The sequence below is a fragment of the Thalia democratica genome, unplaced genomic scaffold (assembly GCF_965202585.1).
Source record: "Thalia democratica unplaced genomic scaffold, ktThaDemo2.hap1.1 HAP1_SCAFFOLD_462, whole genome shotgun sequence".
Classification (NCBI taxonomy): domain Eukaryota; kingdom Metazoa; phylum Chordata; class Thaliacea; order Salpida; family Salpidae; genus Thalia; species Thalia democratica.
The window spans coordinates 14014-35345 of record NW_028139513.1 but is presented as its reverse complement, the minus strand read 5'-3'; the positions used below and the strand labels follow the sequence as shown (position 1 = coordinate 35345).

General features: G+C 27.2%; 1 protein-coding gene across 1 annotated transcript in view; it reads right to left on the bottom strand.

The window, feature by feature from the left end:
- LOC145846478 (uncharacterized) overlaps positions 1 to 14237 on the bottom strand; it is a gene marked incomplete at its 3' end in the record, with an annotated part of 41167 nt that extends 26930 nt beyond the window's left edge. The window contains exons 1-18 of the mRNA XM_082953235.1: positions 14189 to 14237; positions 10747 to 10919; positions 10156 to 10280; positions 9632 to 9748; positions 9022 to 9153; positions 6119 to 6230; positions 5791 to 5876; positions 4976 to 5088; positions 4115 to 4250; positions 3719 to 3891; positions 3318 to 3458; positions 2779 to 2937; positions 2205 to 2408; positions 1841 to 1876; positions 1712 to 1782; positions 1223 to 1331; positions 707 to 853; positions 193 to 376 (exon numbers count right to left, since the gene is read on the bottom strand). Of these exons, the coding sequence (XP_082809361.1) occupies positions 193 to 376; positions 707 to 853; positions 1223 to 1331; positions 1712 to 1782; positions 1841 to 1876; positions 2205 to 2408; positions 2779 to 2937; positions 3318 to 3458; positions 3719 to 3891; positions 4115 to 4250; positions 4976 to 5088; positions 5791 to 5876; positions 6119 to 6230; positions 9022 to 9153; positions 9632 to 9748; positions 10156 to 10280; positions 10747 to 10919; positions 14189 to 14237 (2267 nt within the window). The remainder of the gene's footprint in view (positions 1 to 192; positions 377 to 706; positions 854 to 1222; positions 1332 to 1711; positions 1783 to 1840; positions 1877 to 2204; positions 2409 to 2778; positions 2938 to 3317; positions 3459 to 3718; positions 3892 to 4114; positions 4251 to 4975; positions 5089 to 5790; positions 5877 to 6118; positions 6231 to 9021; positions 9154 to 9631; positions 9749 to 10155; positions 10281 to 10746; positions 10920 to 14188) is intronic.
- Between the last annotated feature and the right edge of the window lie 7095 nt (positions 14238 to 21332).

The following is a 21332-nucleotide window of genomic DNA, read 5'->3' as shown; positions in this document are numbered from 1 at the left end:
ATGGGGCGTGCAGTTCACTAATATTGTTTTATAAGTATTTATACTTATTTACATGTCATTTACACATTATACAATAAGAATAGTTTTTAAAGAATGTGCAAAAATAGCAAGCTTACTTGTTAAAATAACAACTATACCTACAGTTGAAAACACATTAGCATAAATAGAACAGTCAAAAAAATTCCCCCAAACCTGAAACAGCATTCTTCGTGTGGCTTGCAGTTGACGGTCTCGTCCGGATCCCCGTTAATCGAGGTCATGTCCCCCGTCTTCTCGCAGATGAAGTGCTTGTGCGAGTAGCAGCTCGCGTCGTTCCAGCTTCCGTCTCCCACGTAGATCTCTCCGCAGTCCTCGTCACCCGCGTTGTTCGGCTCGTCTGTGTGACGTCATAGTTGTTAATTGATAATATAGTATAATCACGTCATAATTTTGGTCATAATTACGTAATAATTGACGTCATAAAAACTAATTGATTATGTACTACAATTAATACAAACAATGTGGTAGTATAGTGGTTCATCTAATAAAATATATTGTATTAGTGACATCATAACTCTTATTTGTTTACGTATGTGACGTCAAAATTGATATGACTGTGTGTATACATACAATATCTCAAGTTTAAAATACTCTTTAGCTAAATTGGTATAAGAAAATGCTTATCTATATGGTATTTTTATTGAAACTTGTACAAAAAACAACGCACTCTGTGCCCAGTTGATGAAAGGTACGGGTGTGTTGTCACTCCACGCCCAACCATTATCAGCGGTGTCAAGTATGTCGTTGTCAAATGGGTTGGCATCAATCAATCCGATCCACACATTTACTGCTGTTGGTACTCCCGATAGTACGGCTGTTGAAATGTGTTTAAATTTAAAAAAATGACTAAATCAACATTCTTACACTATCTTTGTGAGTTTTTAATTGTAAAAACCGTAAATATATGAATAAATACAATTTCAAGCACGAAAAACAAAACATCTCATAACTTAATATTTATTTTTCATCTCAGTTTTTGTAAACATTAGAGTGTTAATTGGTATTAAAAAAAGAGAATAAAAATAGTTCATAATGCAAAGTATTGACTATTATAGATTAAAACTAAATGTATAAAAAATTAGATGTTTGCAACGTGCTTTTAATGTAACAAAATCATAGGCATTTCATTTGACTTATTCTGTTAGTCAAAGTTTTCAAACTAATAATTAAATCAATTAATTACTTTCAACGAATTTCTGTTCAGTGGGACTGTTAATACTGGCGAGGTCACCCCCATTATTCAAACAAGCAGTTCTGGCGTCATACCAAGTCCTAGCAACGTCTGTGTTGATCTGTAAAATAAATAGATGTTCTGATAAAATTTATACCCATTTCAAGCTACACCTATTTTAATCTTTAGTGTAAATAAAATTTAATATAGATTATACCAAATCCTTACCACGTCTGTGTTTTTCTGTGACGTAAATATAATTTATAATAAAAAATATACCAAGTAGTTATTACGACTGTGTTTATGTTCAATATATGTCAGTTTTATAATAAATATAATGTGTAAAAACCACAAAAAAAAAGAATTAACTGTTGATCTTAGACTAAACTTTACATTTTAAACTGATCACAAACCAGTTTTTTTTCAGCAGGTAACTTAGAAAGTTATTAAACCTCAAATATAGTTAAACACCGAGTTATATCGATTTTAATATAAACTTACGAGGTAACATTGTGTTGAAGTCGGATCGGAAAACCATCCACCTCCGTTGCATTTATCAAAATCTCCAGGAACTGAAATAGTTAATTGTTTAAATGTAAAATTTATGCTGGAAAGCATATAATAACTTACCTGCCGTAGGAGGTTCTATGATCTGTGTTCCTTCGTCTGTTGAAATAGAAACATTAGTTAAAAATGATGATAAAGCTAAAAACAAACTTACTTCAAATAATCTTTATTTTAAACTACAGTTACTACATATTGTAGCGTTTAAGCAGATAGGTTTTAAATAGATTAGGAAGAAAAGTTAATCTAGGTTCTATTAGTTTAAAAATATTAATATCTGAATTATTTTAAACAATAAAACACTATACTATGTAGGTATTTCATAAGCCAAATAATAATCACAGGATACACCTTTGTTCAACAGAGTTCAATATAAAACTTTAGAAATAAGTGTACAAAAGTACACACAAAACAAACAAAATACACTAACTGTCGTCCTTCTTGCAAATGAACTTGTACTGGCTCGTGCAGCTCTTGTCCATCCACAAGCCGTTGGTGTCCATCTTCACGCACGACTGGCTCTTGCTCGCCCCGTTGTCCCAGTTGTAGAAGCTGTTGGACAGCGACCCGTCCGACCACCTGTAACCCGACCCGTCGTCGTAGTAACCGATCCAGGAATCTCCCTGCGTGTGGCCTGTTGGTGGGGGTGATTGTTTTTTATTTACTTTTTTAGAAACAGCATGTGTTTTAAACAAAAACAGTACTTTTTAATATAAACAGGAAATATTAAGTTTTTTTTTTAACTCTGCTTAAATTTAATGCGTTTGACTAAACTTTTGAGTTTTGTTCAAAAATGTGGAACTAAAATTTCTCAAGAGCTGACAGTCTCAATTTTAATCAGGAGCACGGTAATTATTTTAATAAATTTTTTATATTGTTGTTGTTCAAAATATTTGTTATAGTTAACTTTGCTTGATATCCCTTTTGTTATTTTTACCGACCACAAAAAACCTTTCGCATAAAACTAACTGCATTTATTGCGAACGACTTGAAATTCAACATACCAACGAGGAAGCTCTGTTCGTTGGGATCCAGTATGCTAGTTAAAGTGGCACCAAACGTGGAACATTGGACGTCGGCGTCGCTCTTCGTAGTCGTGCTGTCGCCGAAGAAATAGCACTTGCCGTTGTAATGACGCCATCCCTCGTCGCAATTTCCGTCGACTGTGTGACGTCATAATGTTATTGTTTGATTTTTATTAAACAAAAAAAAAATTATGCTGTTTCAAGCTCTACGTACAGTAAATTATATGTGTACATTTTATAAATATCCACAATGTCGTTTTAATTATACGATTTTTAGCTGTTTTTAGTACTTTCTTGGACTGCTTAAATGTATCTGAATTAGTAAAAAGTTTTAAAAACATGGTCAATTTAATCCTTTTATATAGTTACATTTTTTAATCTTTAATACAGTATAAACTACTAAAACCTGCTTAGTAATTATTATAACCAAAAATTTCTTTGCATAACAACTTTTTGTGTTATTTTTAGTTCTGACAAAAACTAATAATTTTGCGTGGTTTTTTGTGTAAACTTGATACCTGTAATATGATCATTGTTGGTCGGGTTGAGTTTAGCACCTTCGGGCACGGTGCAAATATAAGGAAGCTGCCTGAAACAATCACCATTCTCCCAATTGTTGTCGTTTTTACCCGTGTACAGTGTCAAGCAGTCGTCTCGACCTTTCAATATTAGTTAGTTGATTAATATTTAATATTAAAGCTAAATGAAGCTAAATGAAGCTAAATCAGTACTTTAAATTTAAGTTTTATAGTTAAACTAAGTTCAGCATTCTGATAAAAGGCAGATAGTTTTGTATCATACTAAAATTGATGTAACTATAAAAGCTATATTTACAAAAGCAACTAATATTTGCTACGCTAATTAGAAACAAAGTTTATTAATTCATTAATAGAATGTGTATGTTTTAAAGTTTACTCACCTTGAGTTTCCTTGGGGTAGGCGTCCGCCCAGAAGTACTGGTCAATTTGGGTGCCGTCCCACCATTTGAAGCGACCATCCGAACCGATATCGGAACCTCCCAACCACAGCTGGTCTATGTAGGAATTTCTGATTGACTCCAGCGTGATCGCAAAGAATTTCTGGTCTTCCGCGCTGTTAGTTCGATTTGTTATTATATTTTGTGAACTTTAAATCTCTTCATACTAATTGTGATGATGACGATGTCGTTGTTAAAAATGACAGCATTACACTATTGTCACCCAAAAGTAAGTGAGCTTAGACATATATTGTGCTGAATTTGTTCGTTTTTAAGCTATGTAACCGCGAAACAAGCAACTTGAATAGCAAAAAACTACACAGTACATGTCAAACAAACCTAGTGATTTTCAGCATTTGCGCGCCGATTTTCTTGCACTCCTCCTTGGCATTCGTCCACGTCTGCGCCCTGTTGGGGTTGGTCACTATTTCGTAACAAACCCCGTTCAATAAAGTCCATCCTGCTGGGCAGTCTCCTGTGAAAATATATTGAAAACATTAAATACTTAAAATGTTAGTATAAAAATTGTTTAAACAAATATTGCGCAATCACCGACACAAAAAAAAACGAATTCTCTCGGCAAGCAGTTTGAAGCCTACTAATGCTTTCGATTGTTATAATAGTGCTTACTGTTTACTGCTATTGTTTTTAAAATCGTTCTTTTTGATTTTCTATTTAAAGAAACTTTAAGCAGAAGTCATAAAAGCTTTTGTCGGATACTTTAAATATAGCATTGCTGTTTAGGAAAAAAAAAATATACTTAACATAGTTTTGAAAACTTAGAAATAATTGTTCGCGTGAAGTTAACAACAAATAAGCAACGTGTGTTACTTGCAACTAAACTTTATTGCAAAATTTCTTAATAATAAAAGTAGCAAGTAATGAAATACTACACTAGCTTTTATAATTCTTTATGTCCTTTTGTAATTTTACAACCGTCCAAAAATTAAAATCGTTGTGCATGCTTGAAAATAACTACATAACACAATTTAAAGCAAAAAAGTTAAATTGTTAATGTTTAAGTGTCCTTATACACAGTCAATACTCAGATATTCATAACTTATTAAAAAGACAAATGATAAACAAGTAAATAACAATAATATTTGTCGGCTTGAACTCCCGTTATGCATGTGTTTTTAAAAGTTTTTTTTACGCAAAAATGTACAAACAACTTTATATGCATCTAAATCTAGTTTCTACCTTTAAGTCCTCTTTCGCAAACGTATTGACTTATTTCACTGCATTTAACTGCTGACCACTGAGAATTGTCATCTAACTTCATCATGATACATGTTGAACCCACGTAAGGCAGTCTGTAAAAGAAAAAAAAAACTGTTTAAAAGTTACAATCTTGAGTTGCTTAAATTTTGATATAAGTAAAGTAGATAATAAATTAATAAGCTTTTCAAAGCTTTGACAAATAAATATTGGTAGGTGAAAAAAACTTGACATTTTGCATAACTTCAAGATTTTGTTAAGTTTTACTCAAAACAGCTGAGTTAGTTTATTATTACGTAGATTGAAATTTTTATACAGACTTTTCAAAAGCATCCACTACGTTGCTTTAATTTTGTTTATAGCGTTATACAGTACACTGTGCAACTCTTGATAACTGAGTTTTGTTAAAACTTATATATTGTATGAAGGAAACAAGTATTTTCGATTGAAATAGTCTAAGCATTGTAATTATGTAAACTGAGAAGTAATTGAAATTCAATAAACCAAAAACTTGGAGTTAAGACGTGTTAGAGATTTATTTAAAAAAGATACGTTTTTAAAACACAACTTGCATCAGAAACTAATTTAATGCCAAACTCCTAAACATTTCATCATCAATGTATTTACGCATAAATGCGAGCAAAAAACTGTTGTTAGCTGAAATCAATAAAAATGAAGAGCTCAATTTTTGGAATGTATACTATGTGCTTATATATAAAACTTTTAAATTATTTTACAATCAAAAAACAAAATATTTCTTAACAACTAAAAGCTTATTATAATAATAACAAACTAACGGGCTACCAGGTTGTCCAGACTTGAAATTGTTGTAATTGTTTTGTGCAGCCGACGGGTCGACCCAAGACAACGTTTTCGGTGAAGCCTGAAATTACATTTGATAATTTAATAATGAGTTTTTATCATAAAATTATAATAAAATTTTACGCTATTGGTCTGAAATGTTTTACTAGTTTATCAAAACATTTTCTTTAACTATTTTTTTGTAAAATTTCACCATGTACATACTTGTAAACGTTTGTTAAGTTACAAAAAAAAACATTTTCTTTACAAACTATACAAATCAATATCAGCATTTTTATTAAATACTCTTAAATTAAAACTCACAGTATCAGAGTAGCCGATGAAGAAGTTTTTATCTAGAGTCTGAGCGATCAGGTCTGCAACAAATTGTTGTTCCGCAGAAGATTGAATTGATACCAGCCACGAACCCTGAGCTCTAAAATAATATCAATATCATTTAAACATATACCTAAATGTGCACATTATTTTTACACTTTGTGCAAATTATTTTTTTCTAGATGCGACTTTTTTTAAAGCTTCTTTAAAAAATTATACTAATAACTAGTTAGTTAAACAGAAAAACTTAACTACAAGTTTATGTTAATCTTGTGTTATCGTATAACGTGATGATTGAAATTGTTTAAATTAATTTCAAATTAATAGAAAGTAAAAGTTTTTGAAATAGCAACAAACAAAATAAAAACGTTTAAAATAGTTGTAAGTTTTTCCCTGCTTAAAAGAGTTAAAACTTGCAATATTTCATACTGATAAATAAACAATCAAATCAAACAGGTACTTAGTACATCATGAAATTATGTTTACTTTAATAATGACATGCATGCGATTTTCCGTATTTAAATAACAAACTGAAAGTTTTGACAAACATAATTACAAATTTTTGCCCGGACAAAAGTTTTTATGACTTCTGCAAAAACTTTCCTAGAATAAAAAATCAAAAAGAACGATTTAAAAAAAAATTGGCTACTTTTTTCGTAATACCTTGTTTAAATACAAACATGTTTTAGCTAATAACCTTATTTTAGATTTTCGATTAATTTAAACTATTTACTTGAACAGTTAAAATTAAAATTGAACTAGCTTTTATTCAAAATAAACTGGAATTGAATAGTTAAGGTAAATATAAACAATGTTAATTAAAGTTAAACACCAAGCATAAGTAAAAACTACAAGTATAACCTTTTAGATTACATAATTTTTTAAACAAAATATTCACAGTACAAATATAAAGATAGGTTAAGTCTTAAACTTTCTATCAGTAAAATATATACTAAAAGTAGATTTCAAAACTTAACTTTTTTAATGTACTTGTAAATCAAATAAACAAGTTAAATACGATTTAGACTAATAAACAGTTTAATAGTGTATATGATAATTTTAGAAAACACTTGAAAATTTTCAAAAGAAAGCAGTTTTAAATCAATGTTAGATTGTTTATATTTTACTATACTTTACAATAAACGTACTTTGGATCTTTTAAACATGCAAAACTGTTTGCTTATTTGCTTAATGTGTTTGATGTTTGCATTGAAAATAAACAGATAAATATCAATAGTGCTTGTGGAGATTCTGTACGTGATTGTAGTAAAATAACAGATAAAAAAGTTTAGTTTACTGTGTTAAAAGTTCTTAAATTAAGTTAGTATAATCACTAATTATTACTTTTGCATAAAACAGTTAAGTTATTATAATTCTTTTTTTATTAGTGTACTACTTCAGTAAACATTTCTAAACAAGGCTTATAGTATTATTTTAGACGTATAAATTCTCTGTAAAAAAACAACTTCATAACATTACTAGTAAACCAATATAATTGCCAAATGCTGTACACAAGTTTTTGAGTTTTATTCCTGTTTAAATATCAAAATATGTACCTGTTCAAAGACTTATCTGAAAATATTCATTGACAAAGAAAAACAAAATTGATAGTTTGAATAGAGATAATATATTCAGTTTTCAGATACAAAAACTTTCACGAAAATTTGTAATATACTTTCAAAATAGACTATTTAAAAGTTAAAAAACAATTATACAAATCTTGCATCACATTTGGAAACAATAGTCAAGGTCTTATAGCTGCGTAGCCTAATTTTATTAACAATTGGCATTGAATTTACAACATTTTTAAGTAATAAAAGTTTACCAAACAAAAAACGTGAACTAAAACAAAACATGTTATATAGAATTTTTTACATAATACAAAGCTGTTTTGAACATTTAAAATATTTGTTCTTAATCATTTTTAATTGTTGTAAACTGTCATATGTACATTTTTTACGTTATAAAACAAACAAAATTTTTTATTTACTTCCAAAATAAATTATTTTCTCTTTTATCGTTCAAGGTTGACAAAATAATTTCAAATGTACTTTTACAGGAATTAAGGCTAATACTCATAACTTTCGATTGATAAAAACTTGAGAATTCATTTAAATTTCATATAAACTTTATTCTTGAAAGTCTATTCGAGTAATTAATAAATTTATATATTATTTAAAACATGTAAAAGGTATAATAGTTGCAAAAAATATTTATATTACAGTTTTAGACTTAAACGTTATAAGCTAGTACTAAGTGCTTCTATTTTATTTTTACATAATATTACATTAACACTTTAAACGTAAAACAAAAAAAAAATAATGGTATTTTCGTATATGAAAACTTTTGAATATTAGTTTAAAATGACTATTAAACAATAACTTGTAAGTTTTTAAAACAGTTGTTTGTCGCTAAACGAATAAACCAAAACAAAATAATCAAGAAACATAAGGTTAACTAATTCAAAGTTATATAAATACAGAAAACAATTTTTAGAGACTTAACTTAAAGAAACTTAACTTAAACATTTTGGTTACCGATGTTTTCTTTAAATTTTGAGTTATGTTTTTAGTCGAACCAAATGCCTGAAGCATAAAAAGTAATAAAAGAAATCTAAAAGCTAAATTTGTTCGTATCTTTTTCGTAAATAAAAAAATATTTTAAGTTGTTTTTTAAGTAGGTCTACTTACTGTTCGCTAAAAGGCTATTAAATTGGTATTTTTTACTACCTTTTATGGCATCAAACCACTTTCACTTAAGTAAAACTTGAAAACAAGTACTTTTGATGTCACAAAACGGTTACCAGTTTACCTTTTTTACAATTCAATTTATGACCTATTTTGTAATATTAGCTTAATTAATTAAGTCAACTGTTATCAATTATGACGTACTTGCACTCGAGGTCAGCGTCGTGCCAGTTCCTCCCATCGTGTTGAGCCTTGTAACAACTGTCGCTTCCCTCCATGTAGCTCCATCCCTGCGGACATTTGTCAGACTGACCACTAGGCGCAGAACATATGAACCTGTGGAATTAAGTTAGTATTTATATATTTGTACCTTTAGGGTTTTGTAATGTGGTAAGTAGATATGGACAGTACACTGTTATTAACAACATCCAATATGTCATGATTTTTTTCAAACGCTAACTGGATTCTTTATGTTTTTTAGGTATCTTCATGTTAGGCCTAGGTGTCAAAATAAAGCACTACTTTAAAATTCAACAGTAAACTAAGATAATTTAAATTTCGAAGGCTTTAAAATGTTATTTTTTTAGAGCTTATAAGTAGAACTTGTGAACAAAGAACTTTGCTGCGAAAGACGTTATAGAATTAAATTTGTTTTTCATTAAGTTTATTGATTTGAACTAGTTGTTTTAAGGCAATACAAAATTTGATTCACTTATTTAACTTTTAACGTTTGATAAAACTTAGGTCTGCATGTATGTTTAAATTAACTATCTGCTCTTAATCTAACTGAGCCAAGCTACTAAATATAACAAACCTGTTAACATTATCACAGCTCTTGTCATTCCATTTACCATCATAGAAGGGATTGTAAACCCAAGCTTCGACACAGTCCTCCTTACCACTGTTGTTTGGCTCTCCTATACGCCAGTTTCTAAATGGGGGATTATTTTTAAAGCAGTTGCTACTTAACTTAGTTTATAAAAAATACGTTACAGCAATTTAACTTTCAAAAAAATTGTTCATTTGTTTTACAGCATTCTTTTTTACGTTTTAATTAAAACAAGAATTAAAACTATAACTTTACTGTTTAGTTTCTGTTTACAAAAAGTGTTTCAAGGTATATAGTTTTCATGTAAATAGACTAAAAAATTTTAACTTAGACTGTGTTTTAAGCTTATATTTGATTAATTATAATATAGTTTATCTAATCTAAAAGCGTTAAATTAAATTATGCATTTGTTTTAATTATCAAACTTGTTACTATCAGCTTTTGCGTAAAATTTACCTTAGTAAGGTTTACTAACAAAGATAAAGTTGATTATTATCAGTTTTACTAACGCAGTATATTGGTCATATGGAATGCTACTATCAATCCATTCGTAATTTCCTTCATAGTTTATGTCGTTCAAACCAATCCACCATTCGGAGTCTTGGTAAATTCTTATATTTTCAAAGGCAAAATCCTATAAATTGGTTGTAAAATTTATTAAAAAACTTAAAGTTCTACTTTTGTACAAAGATTACGCTAGTTATAAAAAACTTCTAGCGTTTGTTTTTAGCTGATGTATAGTTAGAATATATAAGCATAACAATTTAAGTGGGATTTGTTTTAGAACATGAAGCTTATGTTTTTGTTAGTTGAGACTTAAGTACAAAATAACAATTTTTTTAACGGATAAATATAAAATTTAATCGTATTAAAGGTAAATTCACATTTAGTTTTGTATGGTTATTTAAATGTGTTCCAACTAGACTAGTTAAAAGTCTTATTAGCCTGTTATAATTGTCCTTTGTATTTAATTTCTAATGAATAAATAGAAAAATTAGTCTTTAGTATAAAAATAAACGAAAATTTGTTTTTACCGAGCATCAAAACAGCATGTTTTTAAGAAAAATACATTGTATTAATTGGCTGAAACTCTACATAACCTGTTCTGATTGGCTCTCGTAGCACGCGAGGTGCCCGCCCGCCTTCTGACAGAAGCTCTCGGCGTCCTGCCAGTTCAGCTCGCTGCTGACTTCGGGGAACTTGGGGTTGGAGAAGTACCAGCACTTGTTGTTGAACGCCTTCCAGTTCGCGGGGCATGATGTTTGCGACAGTGCTGTTGGTGTTTGTTATGTAATGAAGTTTAAATTTTTACTGTTTTAAGTTATAAAGGTTTTAGTTGATGTTTTTTTGTTTACTTACTTCAAACTTTTGCTTGAAAGGATTTACTACTTGATTGTTTAAAGAAGAAAAACGAAAGTGTAAATTTCGAACATACTTAAAAACTTTGTTGAGACAGTGCTGTTACTTTGTGAGTTAATTATACTTTTAATATTTTCAAGTTTTTTTTAAAGGTTTAATTGAATTTTTTAGTGTTTAATGTCCTATTTTTTATTACTTTTTGCTATTGTTGACTTTTAATAAGTAAATAGGTAAGGATTATTTGAAGGCTTGAAGTTCTCTCTGTTTTCAAAAAGTATATTTCAGTAATTTATTGTTTATTAGTCTTTTTTAATTGTTTTGTTTAAATTGTTTTCAAAATTTCAAGATGTTTTTCCATATCGATTTATTTTCGTTATTTTAATTAGTTTTCAAAATTGTAGCTAAAAATGATAAAAATCAAAAAGTGTAGCTATAATTTACTTTAATTACTAAATTATTAGTTTCTAACTATTTAAAAAAACTACTGTTTAACTCATTAAGAATACCCTATAACAAAATTAACTATATTTGAAACTTGTATCTGTTATTATCATTAAAAAGTTTCTTGCTTATTTAGTTTATTAAAAAGTTTAAGCTCTTATCACTTGTTTACAAAAATTAAGAACACAACTAATAAAAATTTAAAATAATAGTCAATCAAAACGTGAACAAACATTTGTGTTTTTATTAAATGATTGGCTTATTTACAATTAAGCTTTTGGATATCAGTGTGTTAAATTTAGTAGACAAATATTTAAATTTATATTAGCTGCAAAAAAACATAAAAGTTTATTTTGTGATTTTTCATTAGCATGTTTCTGGTATAATTTTATTATTCAAAAAGCTTTAAGGCTATTAAAACTAGTGATGTTACGGACCCACAATTTCGGGTCCGGCCGGACCCGGATCCGGACTTTTTTTTCAAGTTAGAATCCGGCCGGACCCGGATCCGGACTTTTTTTTCAAGTTAGAATCCGGCCGGAACCGGACCCGGACTTTTTTTTCAAATTAGAATCCGGCCGGAACCGGATCCGGACTTTTTTTTCAAATTAGAATCCGGCCGGATCCGGATATCAGACAAAAATGGCAATATCCGGCCGGACCCGGATAGTGAGTCCGGTAAATCACTAGTATAAACTAGCCTGAGTCAGAATGAGGTTTTTAAAAACTGAAAAAAAAAACTTTAATCTAATAATAAGTAGAACAGCTACCCACAAGGTTTACAAATTTAGGTTTTATTTACAATTAAAAATCTGAAATCAAATTCTTGAACAAATTACACTAGAAAATTACCAAATATTGAAAACTGGATTAGCTCAAACTCATTCAAAATTTAAAAGAAAACTAGCCTGCGTTTTTTACAAAATCATAAAACTAGCCTGAGCTTTTGTAAAAAACTAAACTAGCCTGAGGCAGTCCAAGATTTTCTAACATTCCCAAAATTTTTCAAACTAGCAGGGTTGCCACTGTTTAAGTCAGTAAAACTATCTAGAGTTAGTATAAACAAGCCTGAGTCAGAATGAGGTTTTTAAATCTGAAAAAATTACTTTAATCTAACAATCAGTAGAACAGCTAGCAAAGGTTGACAATTTGGTAGTAAAGTTGTGGACTGATTGTGGTACACTTAACTTATTAGTACTACCCATCATAATTAAATCCTACCTTATTTAATTAATATCTAACAAATACTAAATTCTAACTGAGATTACTTTCTATAATCAGACACGAAAGTTTTGAGTAATGAATCTTTTATATAAAACACAATAAGAAATACTAGCATATACAAAATTATTAATTACTTTGGTAACACTTTAAAAGCTGGAATCTATTTAAATCTATATCAAAATACTTAAAACAATAAACTAAAAACTAAATAAAACTTTTAGTAAACATGAAACTGTAAAATTTTTAATAAACTATTAAACTATAAACCTGGCTTAAATATTAAAACATTAAACTTCAGTTGAAATATTCACTTATCACAAAATTTCACAAAAAATTTAAGATATTTTGTTGCTTCAAGCTGCACACCAAACTAACTAACTGCTTACATATAAACTGCCTGTCATGTTCTGATGTTTTGTTGCATCAGTATTTAGTTTGAAACTTTTCGTAATATGATTCTCATTGGCTAGTACATTCAACCGTATTAACTCTAAATATTCTCTGAGCTCAATATTAAACAATAAATAATGCAAGTATTCATTCTAAAGTTTTCAATTTTACAACAAACGTAAAGAGTTGCATTTCTTAAATGTTTATTTCATAGTTTAAATGTAAACAAATGTAAATTAGTCACGTGTACAAAATGAGCCAATCACGGTAGGTGTTTAATTTTAACTGACGAAAATGACTCTTATTAATTTACACAGGGTTTGTTTTTGAAAAAAATACTTTTCAGTATGCTCTTTTCTACTAACTAGATCCGGGTCCGGCCGGATCCTAACAGAGATCCGGCCGGACCCGGATCCGGACTTTTTTTTCAAATTAGAATCCGGCCGGAACCGGATCCGGACTTTTTTTTCAAATTAGAATCCGGCCGGATCCGGATATCAGACAAAAATGGCAATATCCGGCCGGACCCGGACCCGGATAGTGAGTCCGGTACATCACTAATTAAAACATCTAACATGTTTTTTAAGTTTTTTACATTAAAGTTATTTAACAATAGTTAAAAAATTCAAAAGCTTCAAAATATAAAATAAAAATGTATATATGAGCTTAAATGTTTTCTACTAAATAATAACTACTTATATAATACCGAGAAAAGCAGTTAAGTTTATTCAAAAATAAAATTTTAGAATAATTTGCGCTAATTTTTTGTGTTTGTTTTCGCAGTATTTCTACACATCATTTATCGAGTCATATTATTTAAAAAGCTTTATTATGAAGTTCTTTCTATCAAATTTTTAGAGCTACTTGTTTATCAATTGATTGTACAACTATTATATCGTAATACAAATTTGATAAAAAATTTTCAGCTTTTTCGACACAGAATTTCTTCTAATACTTTTTATAACTTTATAATAGTAACTATATTTTGTCTTATTCTAGTTTATCCTTTTAGTATAAAATTGCAAGTATTAAATTTGATAATAAATACAAAAAATTAAACTAATTAAATATACTTGAATATATAATTGGTTAAGTTTTTTTGTACAAAATCTACTTTATCTCACTTACCGTTACTAACGCAGAATGCTAGTAAAACTAGCGTGCACTTTACGTTCATTGTCGGAAATTAGTTTAAGCAATCCCGTTTTTTTTTGTGCTTAATTTCATAAGTTAGCAACTCAATTTAGAGCTACTTTGTATTAATCTGTCATTTGAAATAATAAAAGAACAAATATTAAATTTAAACTTGTTTATAACCTAGGTAAATTATTATATAACTATGTATACTAAACTAACTTATTGTAAACCTTAATTGTATAATACTTTATATATAATACAATAAAGTAAAACAATATAAAAAAGCACTCCAGATTTTCTAAAGTGCTTTTGAAAAAAAAACTCTGTTTTCAAATCGAAACCTATAAAGTACAACAAAGATTTCTATAAAACTCATTCAAAGATGAAATGTCAATCTAACACCAAAACATTCATGATCAATTAATTTTTAAGCATTAAAGTAAAACATTAAACCAGTTTTTGATTGTTTTAAATGCCAAGGTCGGTTATTTATTTACTTCAATTTACTTTAATCTGCCAGTGAAACAATAAATTTTCTTGTTTACTTTTAATCACGGTAAGCATTTTGTTTATTTAATCATCACATATTTTAAACAGATAAAAAACACAACTGTTTATTATCATAAAATATAGTCGCATGCTTAACCGCTTAAAACTGATTGGTTTGATTTGCAAATTTTAAAGCATTAAAGTGTTTTTTAATTTATTAATCAACAATTATTATTCAAAAGCTTTTTTGAGCTTCACTTAAGTGAAGTATTTATTAGCTTTTAAACTTTCCTAGAGAATATTTATTACAACTGCATATAGCCAAAAATGGCTTGAGACTTACTTAACAATCATTTACACAAAAAGTGTACTCATTTAAGAACTCATTTAACAAACTCATTTAAGAACTTTACGCTAATACTGCAAAAGGTTTAATAACGATATATATATTTTTTTCTTTATTTATTGCAACTTCAGTTTAAGCTAATTTTTTTAGATTCTAATGAAACCTACAAAAGTACTTAAAAGTAAAAAGTAAAATCACCAATTTTTACACCGTAGTCAATAGGTGTAGTCAATCACCGTAGTCAATCAAAGTAGTCGTAGCATTATATATTTTCTAGCAAGAATAAATTTGAAAAATGCTTATGCAATAAAGGCAACATTAAACATCATAGAGTTGACTCTAATTCAGTTTAGAAACGGTACAACTATTATAAAATTTAAACAGATTATACAAAATCAATGCTTTTCAAGTAAACGTTTCAAAAACCTTTACGACAATATTTGATAGACCGTTTTATATCTAATTTTTTCATACCTTTAAAATTGACTTGTAATCATAAAATTTTAGTAGGTTTAGGTAAAATAGATTATTTTAAAAACTTTTAAATATAAAAAGCTGTTGATCATAAAACTACAAAATAATTAATCAAAAGTTAACAATAACTAATTTTAAACTTTAAACATTAATTTGTGTCTTACTTTAGATGAAATAATTATTTCAAAACTTATTGGAAAACTGAAAATATTTTTTTACAAAAAATTATATGACTAAAATTTTTAAGTTTTAGTATTTTTTGTTGTGAAATTTAAGCTTTATGTAACTGCTACTAGTTATTTCATTGCTTATTTGTATAAAAAGTTACGACAGTAATTACAAAATTTGTAATAAATTTGTTCAATGTTTGTTTTTTATTTAATTTTTCAAGTTTAATTATATGAAACTAGGTTAGGGTAAGCATTTATAAATCTATGCATTTATAGTTTGACCTAAATAATTTTATGACTAACAGTTGTAAAAACAGCTTTACCACTTTGTTCAGACAAAAACTAAATACTTATAGGACTTTTAAGAGTTTCTAAAAGTAAAATAAAATTTTAATAGAACGAATTGACTTCTTACATAAAAAAAATAGTGGAATTATAAATTAAAGTAACTAATAGCAAAAGCATTAATAAAAATCTTTATTTCAAAATATCAATGAACAATATTTTAATTAAATTAACTTAAGCTTAAACTTTGAAAACCTCAATAGTGGAAATGAACGAAGAATAAATGTTTTTCTTTAGATATAGGAATTTACGAAAAATATAAAAATATATAAAGTTCTATTACAAGATTTAAAAACTTGCAGAATCCAAATGTCTTGCCTACGCATTCCTCAACTGCAAAACAAGTTTAAAATCAAGCACAAAACATAACACTCAAATAATCAAATGTTTTTGTTTTGTGCTTTATTTTGAACTTGTTTTTCAGTTGAGGAGTGCGTAGGCACGAAACTTGAGTTCGGTAAGTTTTTATTTCTTCTAGTAAACTTTTATTTATTGATTTTATGATAGATGATATATTAGTTATGTAAAACTATAATTCAGTAAAATATTTATGCTTAAAAGTTGTTAAACCTAGATTCAAGATTTTAAATGTTGGTAAATTTTAGATATTTTTGAGTAAGTTTTATTTCTCTAGAAAAACTATAATATTTATATAAAAACTTATAAGTAAAAAATATTTACAAAAGTACGTAAAGTAGTTTTCGTAACAAAAAAACCAAAATTTTAAAGTACTGTGCTTATAAATTTGATAATAGTTAAAAACCACAGTATAATTGTAAAATATGTTCATTTATATTTATCTTTTTTTAAATTTGTTTTATTCAACGTTAAGTCAAGTTTTTATATGTTTTTTTTTGATTTAAATTAAGACATTTGCGTTTAATATGTTTTATTAAACTTAAAATCAATAAAATACCAAAAAAATAACGTAACACATAGTCTATGACGTTATAATAGAAGATGATTTCGTCTTTGCTTGTTTTGACTTGAAACTAGCAAAATAAACATTAACTTTGTGACTATTTTGTTTTTAGTGCAGTTTACAACTGTTGTCTTTTTTTAAATGTTGTTTCGAAATAGCTATCAAAGTACTTTTTATCTGGTTTAGTTGTAAAACATAAAGCGTAAACAATTTGTACAGAAATTTAAAAAAGTTCTAAAATACAATACAAGTTTTTGGCTTGTATTGAATTCGTAGGACTACTGTTTGCTAAGCTTATATTTTCACTTTGCACGTTTATTTTTGTTTATCATTACCAAACATAATACTACTACGGTTACTTACTCGCTTTGCGGTGAAACAATGTAATTGTGTTTCTTACAATTTTAAAGATTTTCATTTCCAATCTACTTCTTAGATAGATAACTCTGTAAAATTTGCTTTTAATTCAATAGTATAATCTTACTACAGTTATAAAAGTAAAGCATGTATTGTTAATAGATTAAAAATTTCAATAACATTTAACCTCAATTTCATTCACACAATGAAAATGTTTTGTAAAAGTATTATGTATTATAACAAATCTAAATCAATGTTCTTAATTTCTGAAACTTTTTAGTTTTTTAGTATTGGAAACGTGTTTGTTTGCAACTTCATTTAAAACTAAATTTAGTTAGGTATTAAACTAAATTCCTACATATAATAATAAAAATTACTATTTTATAAACTTGAAAATATAAACAAGTTTAAAAATCACTTTTTAATAAGCAAATTACATTTATAAAAACTACAGCACATCTATCTTTCTACTCATAATAATATTTTTATACAGTTTTGTTTAAAACAAATCAAAGGTTAAAATTTTATAATTAAATTAAATAATTATAAGCTTTCAACGTACATTCTATGAATTATTTGAAAAGTTTTAATAGTGCTCAGTAGTTCAAAAACACACGTAGTTTACATACGCTTTAAGAATATAAACACACCTGATAAATCAAACATTAAATAATATCTTATTAAGTTAAGTGAAAAATCTCACGATAGTGTGCAACGCTACACCTCTACCATTAACTACAATGTGTTGCATTTCAACAATTGGAATAAACTTTAACACACTCAGACAAACAAATTGAATTTGGATTTTTTTCTGTATAAAAAACAAAAAAAAATTACACAGCTTTCAAGATAAAAAGCTTGTTAAAAGGATAAAAAATATTGTTCAAAATAAAAGTAAAATAAATTTAAGAGAAGGACTTTGTAATAAAACATAAAAAATATCAAAAAAAAATAAATAAAGCTAAACGTTCCCAAAGAAATTAGATTTAGAAGTTTTAGAATTGTAATTTTGTTAAAAAATCGTTTTAAAAAGTTGTATTATTCTAAGTCTGATTGAATTCGTTTGGTAAACAAATCGTATGTAAAACGTTTAGTTTATGTTTCAAAGTAATATTACCAAATGTTTAATCTATATTTTAATATATAATGATATAATGATATATAATAATATAACACATTGGTAGTTTCTATGTGAGTTTACTGATTATTCAAACGTCGTTTAAAAATTTATTAACCAGTCAATTAATTGACTTATTGTGCTTATTAAGCTTTTAAATTTTTTAAAAGATAACTGTTTAATATTAACCACTGAACCATCGAGTAATATTTTTTGTAAATACAAGCTTTGCTTTAATATAAACAATTTTTATTAAATTCTTATAGCAGTGATTTTTACACAAACCCTTATACTAAATTAGCAATGCATCAAATTCCGTTTGTTTCTTTTCATAATGTTGTTTTCCAAACAAAAGTTTTCATTTAAGTTTACTAAAAGTTCACTCTCCACTTTAGATAAACACTTTTAAGTTAAACTAATGTTGAAAAACTTCTTAGGTCGAGATGTTTAAAATTTTTATATTCTGAGAACTTGTGATCGTGTTTATTTGTATTATAGAATTTTATACTTCAACTTTTTCTAATGTTTAAATAAAGTTTGTTTAAGCTTAAATTTCTCGACATCAGTAAAATTTTGAACGAATCTATCTACAAACAATTAATAGAGAATTGAGTTTTAAGTTTTGAAATTTTGGATAAAAAATTGATTGTTTTTACAATGAAAAGGAAATAAATATTTAAACAAACTTCTGTATTTTACTTCTAATAAATTTTTTTTGATAATTACACGCAAATTAATATTAAAAATAATTAATATAGAGGTCACAAATGTTGATTGTTTTTTTTTTATAAAAGATATATAAAGGCTTATGAAGATAAAAAAAAAGGTATTTATCAAATCATATAGCCGAATTTTTTTCTAGTTATAAGATGTATTAAATTATCAGACTTTTTATTTATTACATTTTTCTTGCAGCAATTTATAAATATTTTACTTAACTGTTAATTTTACGTTAGTTTTCCAAAGTATTTTACGAATTTTCATAATATAGTGCGTTTTGTTTATCAAATACAGCTTTTTTCAACATAGTTTTATCTTCAATAATGTAATATACTAAAGTATACAATTTTGAAAAGCAGTAAACAAAATCATCTGAAAATTATTTGTTATTGCCAAGTATGTCGAAATCAAAGTTATAGTTTATTGTAATTAAACGGAAATATACTATTACTGTACTACGCTTGCTTATGGAAACAAAACATATATGGTTAAAAAGATTATGTTAGTATTTGCTAAAATGACTGAACTAGAGTAGTTATAAAACGTTTATTATTTGTACAGAGTAAAGTAAAAACAATAAAGTAATTTAAATTTTTAAGTTCAAAGTTAGTATGTAATTTTCTATTATTTTGTATACTTTAGAAAAAATGTAACATATCTTTAACAAACAAACGATTTCCTCCGGAATTTAATCTTTGTTTTCAACATACGTACTAAGCTCAAACTGTTGGTTTGAAATGACCAAAACAAACGTAATACGCGGTATCGGGTGAACATTGCAATATTTAGTTTTGCTTTGATTTCAATATCACTTGCATCTTAGATTGCTTCAGTCACAAGATTTGTGGTGTGTATATATACGGGTTCACCAAATCGAAGTCATATATGCAAAACAGTCTTGTAGGTCAGTGTTTGTGGGATTCAGCTTGTACACTTGTCCTTTAAGTAAACAGTACGGTATGCTATGTTTTGAATAAAATATATCAAATGATAAAAGTTGAACCTAAGGTTGTTTAGGCAAAATGTTTAACTTGTACTAACAGTTTATGCTTATAAGTATAATTTGTGCAGTAACTTTTAGGAATTCATTTAAAAAAGTTCTTACCGACCAAGAAGCTTATAAGTTTGAGTTATACTTAAAATAAATAAAAATAAATACAAATTATGATGAATCAATTAATAAAATTTAGTGTCAAAGCTAATCAAGTATACATTTTTGGTTTTTTAACCATTTGTTTGATTAAAACAAACAGCTAAAAAAACTTATTCTTAATAAAAAAGTATAAATAGTTCACATTCTTGAAAACTTTAAAAACGTTTATAAAGTTTAGATCTTAAAAGCTAGCTTAGATAACTATTTAAACATGTTTTATATATTAAATACTATAGTAATATTAACAAGCGATAACATACTAAATTATACAGTGTGTATACTAATACATTATACTATTTAGCCTAACCATACTTAGCTAAAGTATATGTTTCCTAAAGAGATATTGCGAAAATTGTTTTTGAAATAAAATTAGATCGTAGCAATGTTACATTGCGAAATTGGATATTTAAAGTTTAAAAATCATTCTAATAGATTATATTATGTATACAAGCTTAATAGCTTAAAAAGCTATTAGCTCTAAAACTCCACTATCAAATAGTAATTAACCATAAAATTTATTACGTTTCATTAAGTTTTCATCAATTAGTTTTCTTAAATTACAATATAAGCCTTAGCACGTAAAAGGAAAAAAAAAGTTTGTCGTCACCAAAACCGTAAGTTTAGTCAGGTTTTAATGAACAGTCTATTTTGTGTTTACAAAAACATTAAGGTTGAATTTGAAGTAGTGAGATAAATCAACAAAGTATTCCACAGTGACAACTTAAAGTTTTCGCGCTACTTTGAACCTAAAAATAATTAAGTGCAATTTTAAGTTTTTATATTACGGTTTTAGCTATGTTTCTATTCTATAAGGACAATAAACGGTTTTATATTAAAATAAATTTAAAATTGTGTTTAACATAGTCTGTAGTTATTGATTATTAAAAGTTCTTTATGTTTTTTTTCTCTTTTTATTTTGAAATATTTGCTATTCTATTTTCTTTTGGTAAACTAATTAGTTAGCATTATTTGTATACCATATTATTTTAAACAACGGATTAAACTTACATCTATAAATGTGTATAAAATGGATTAAACGACA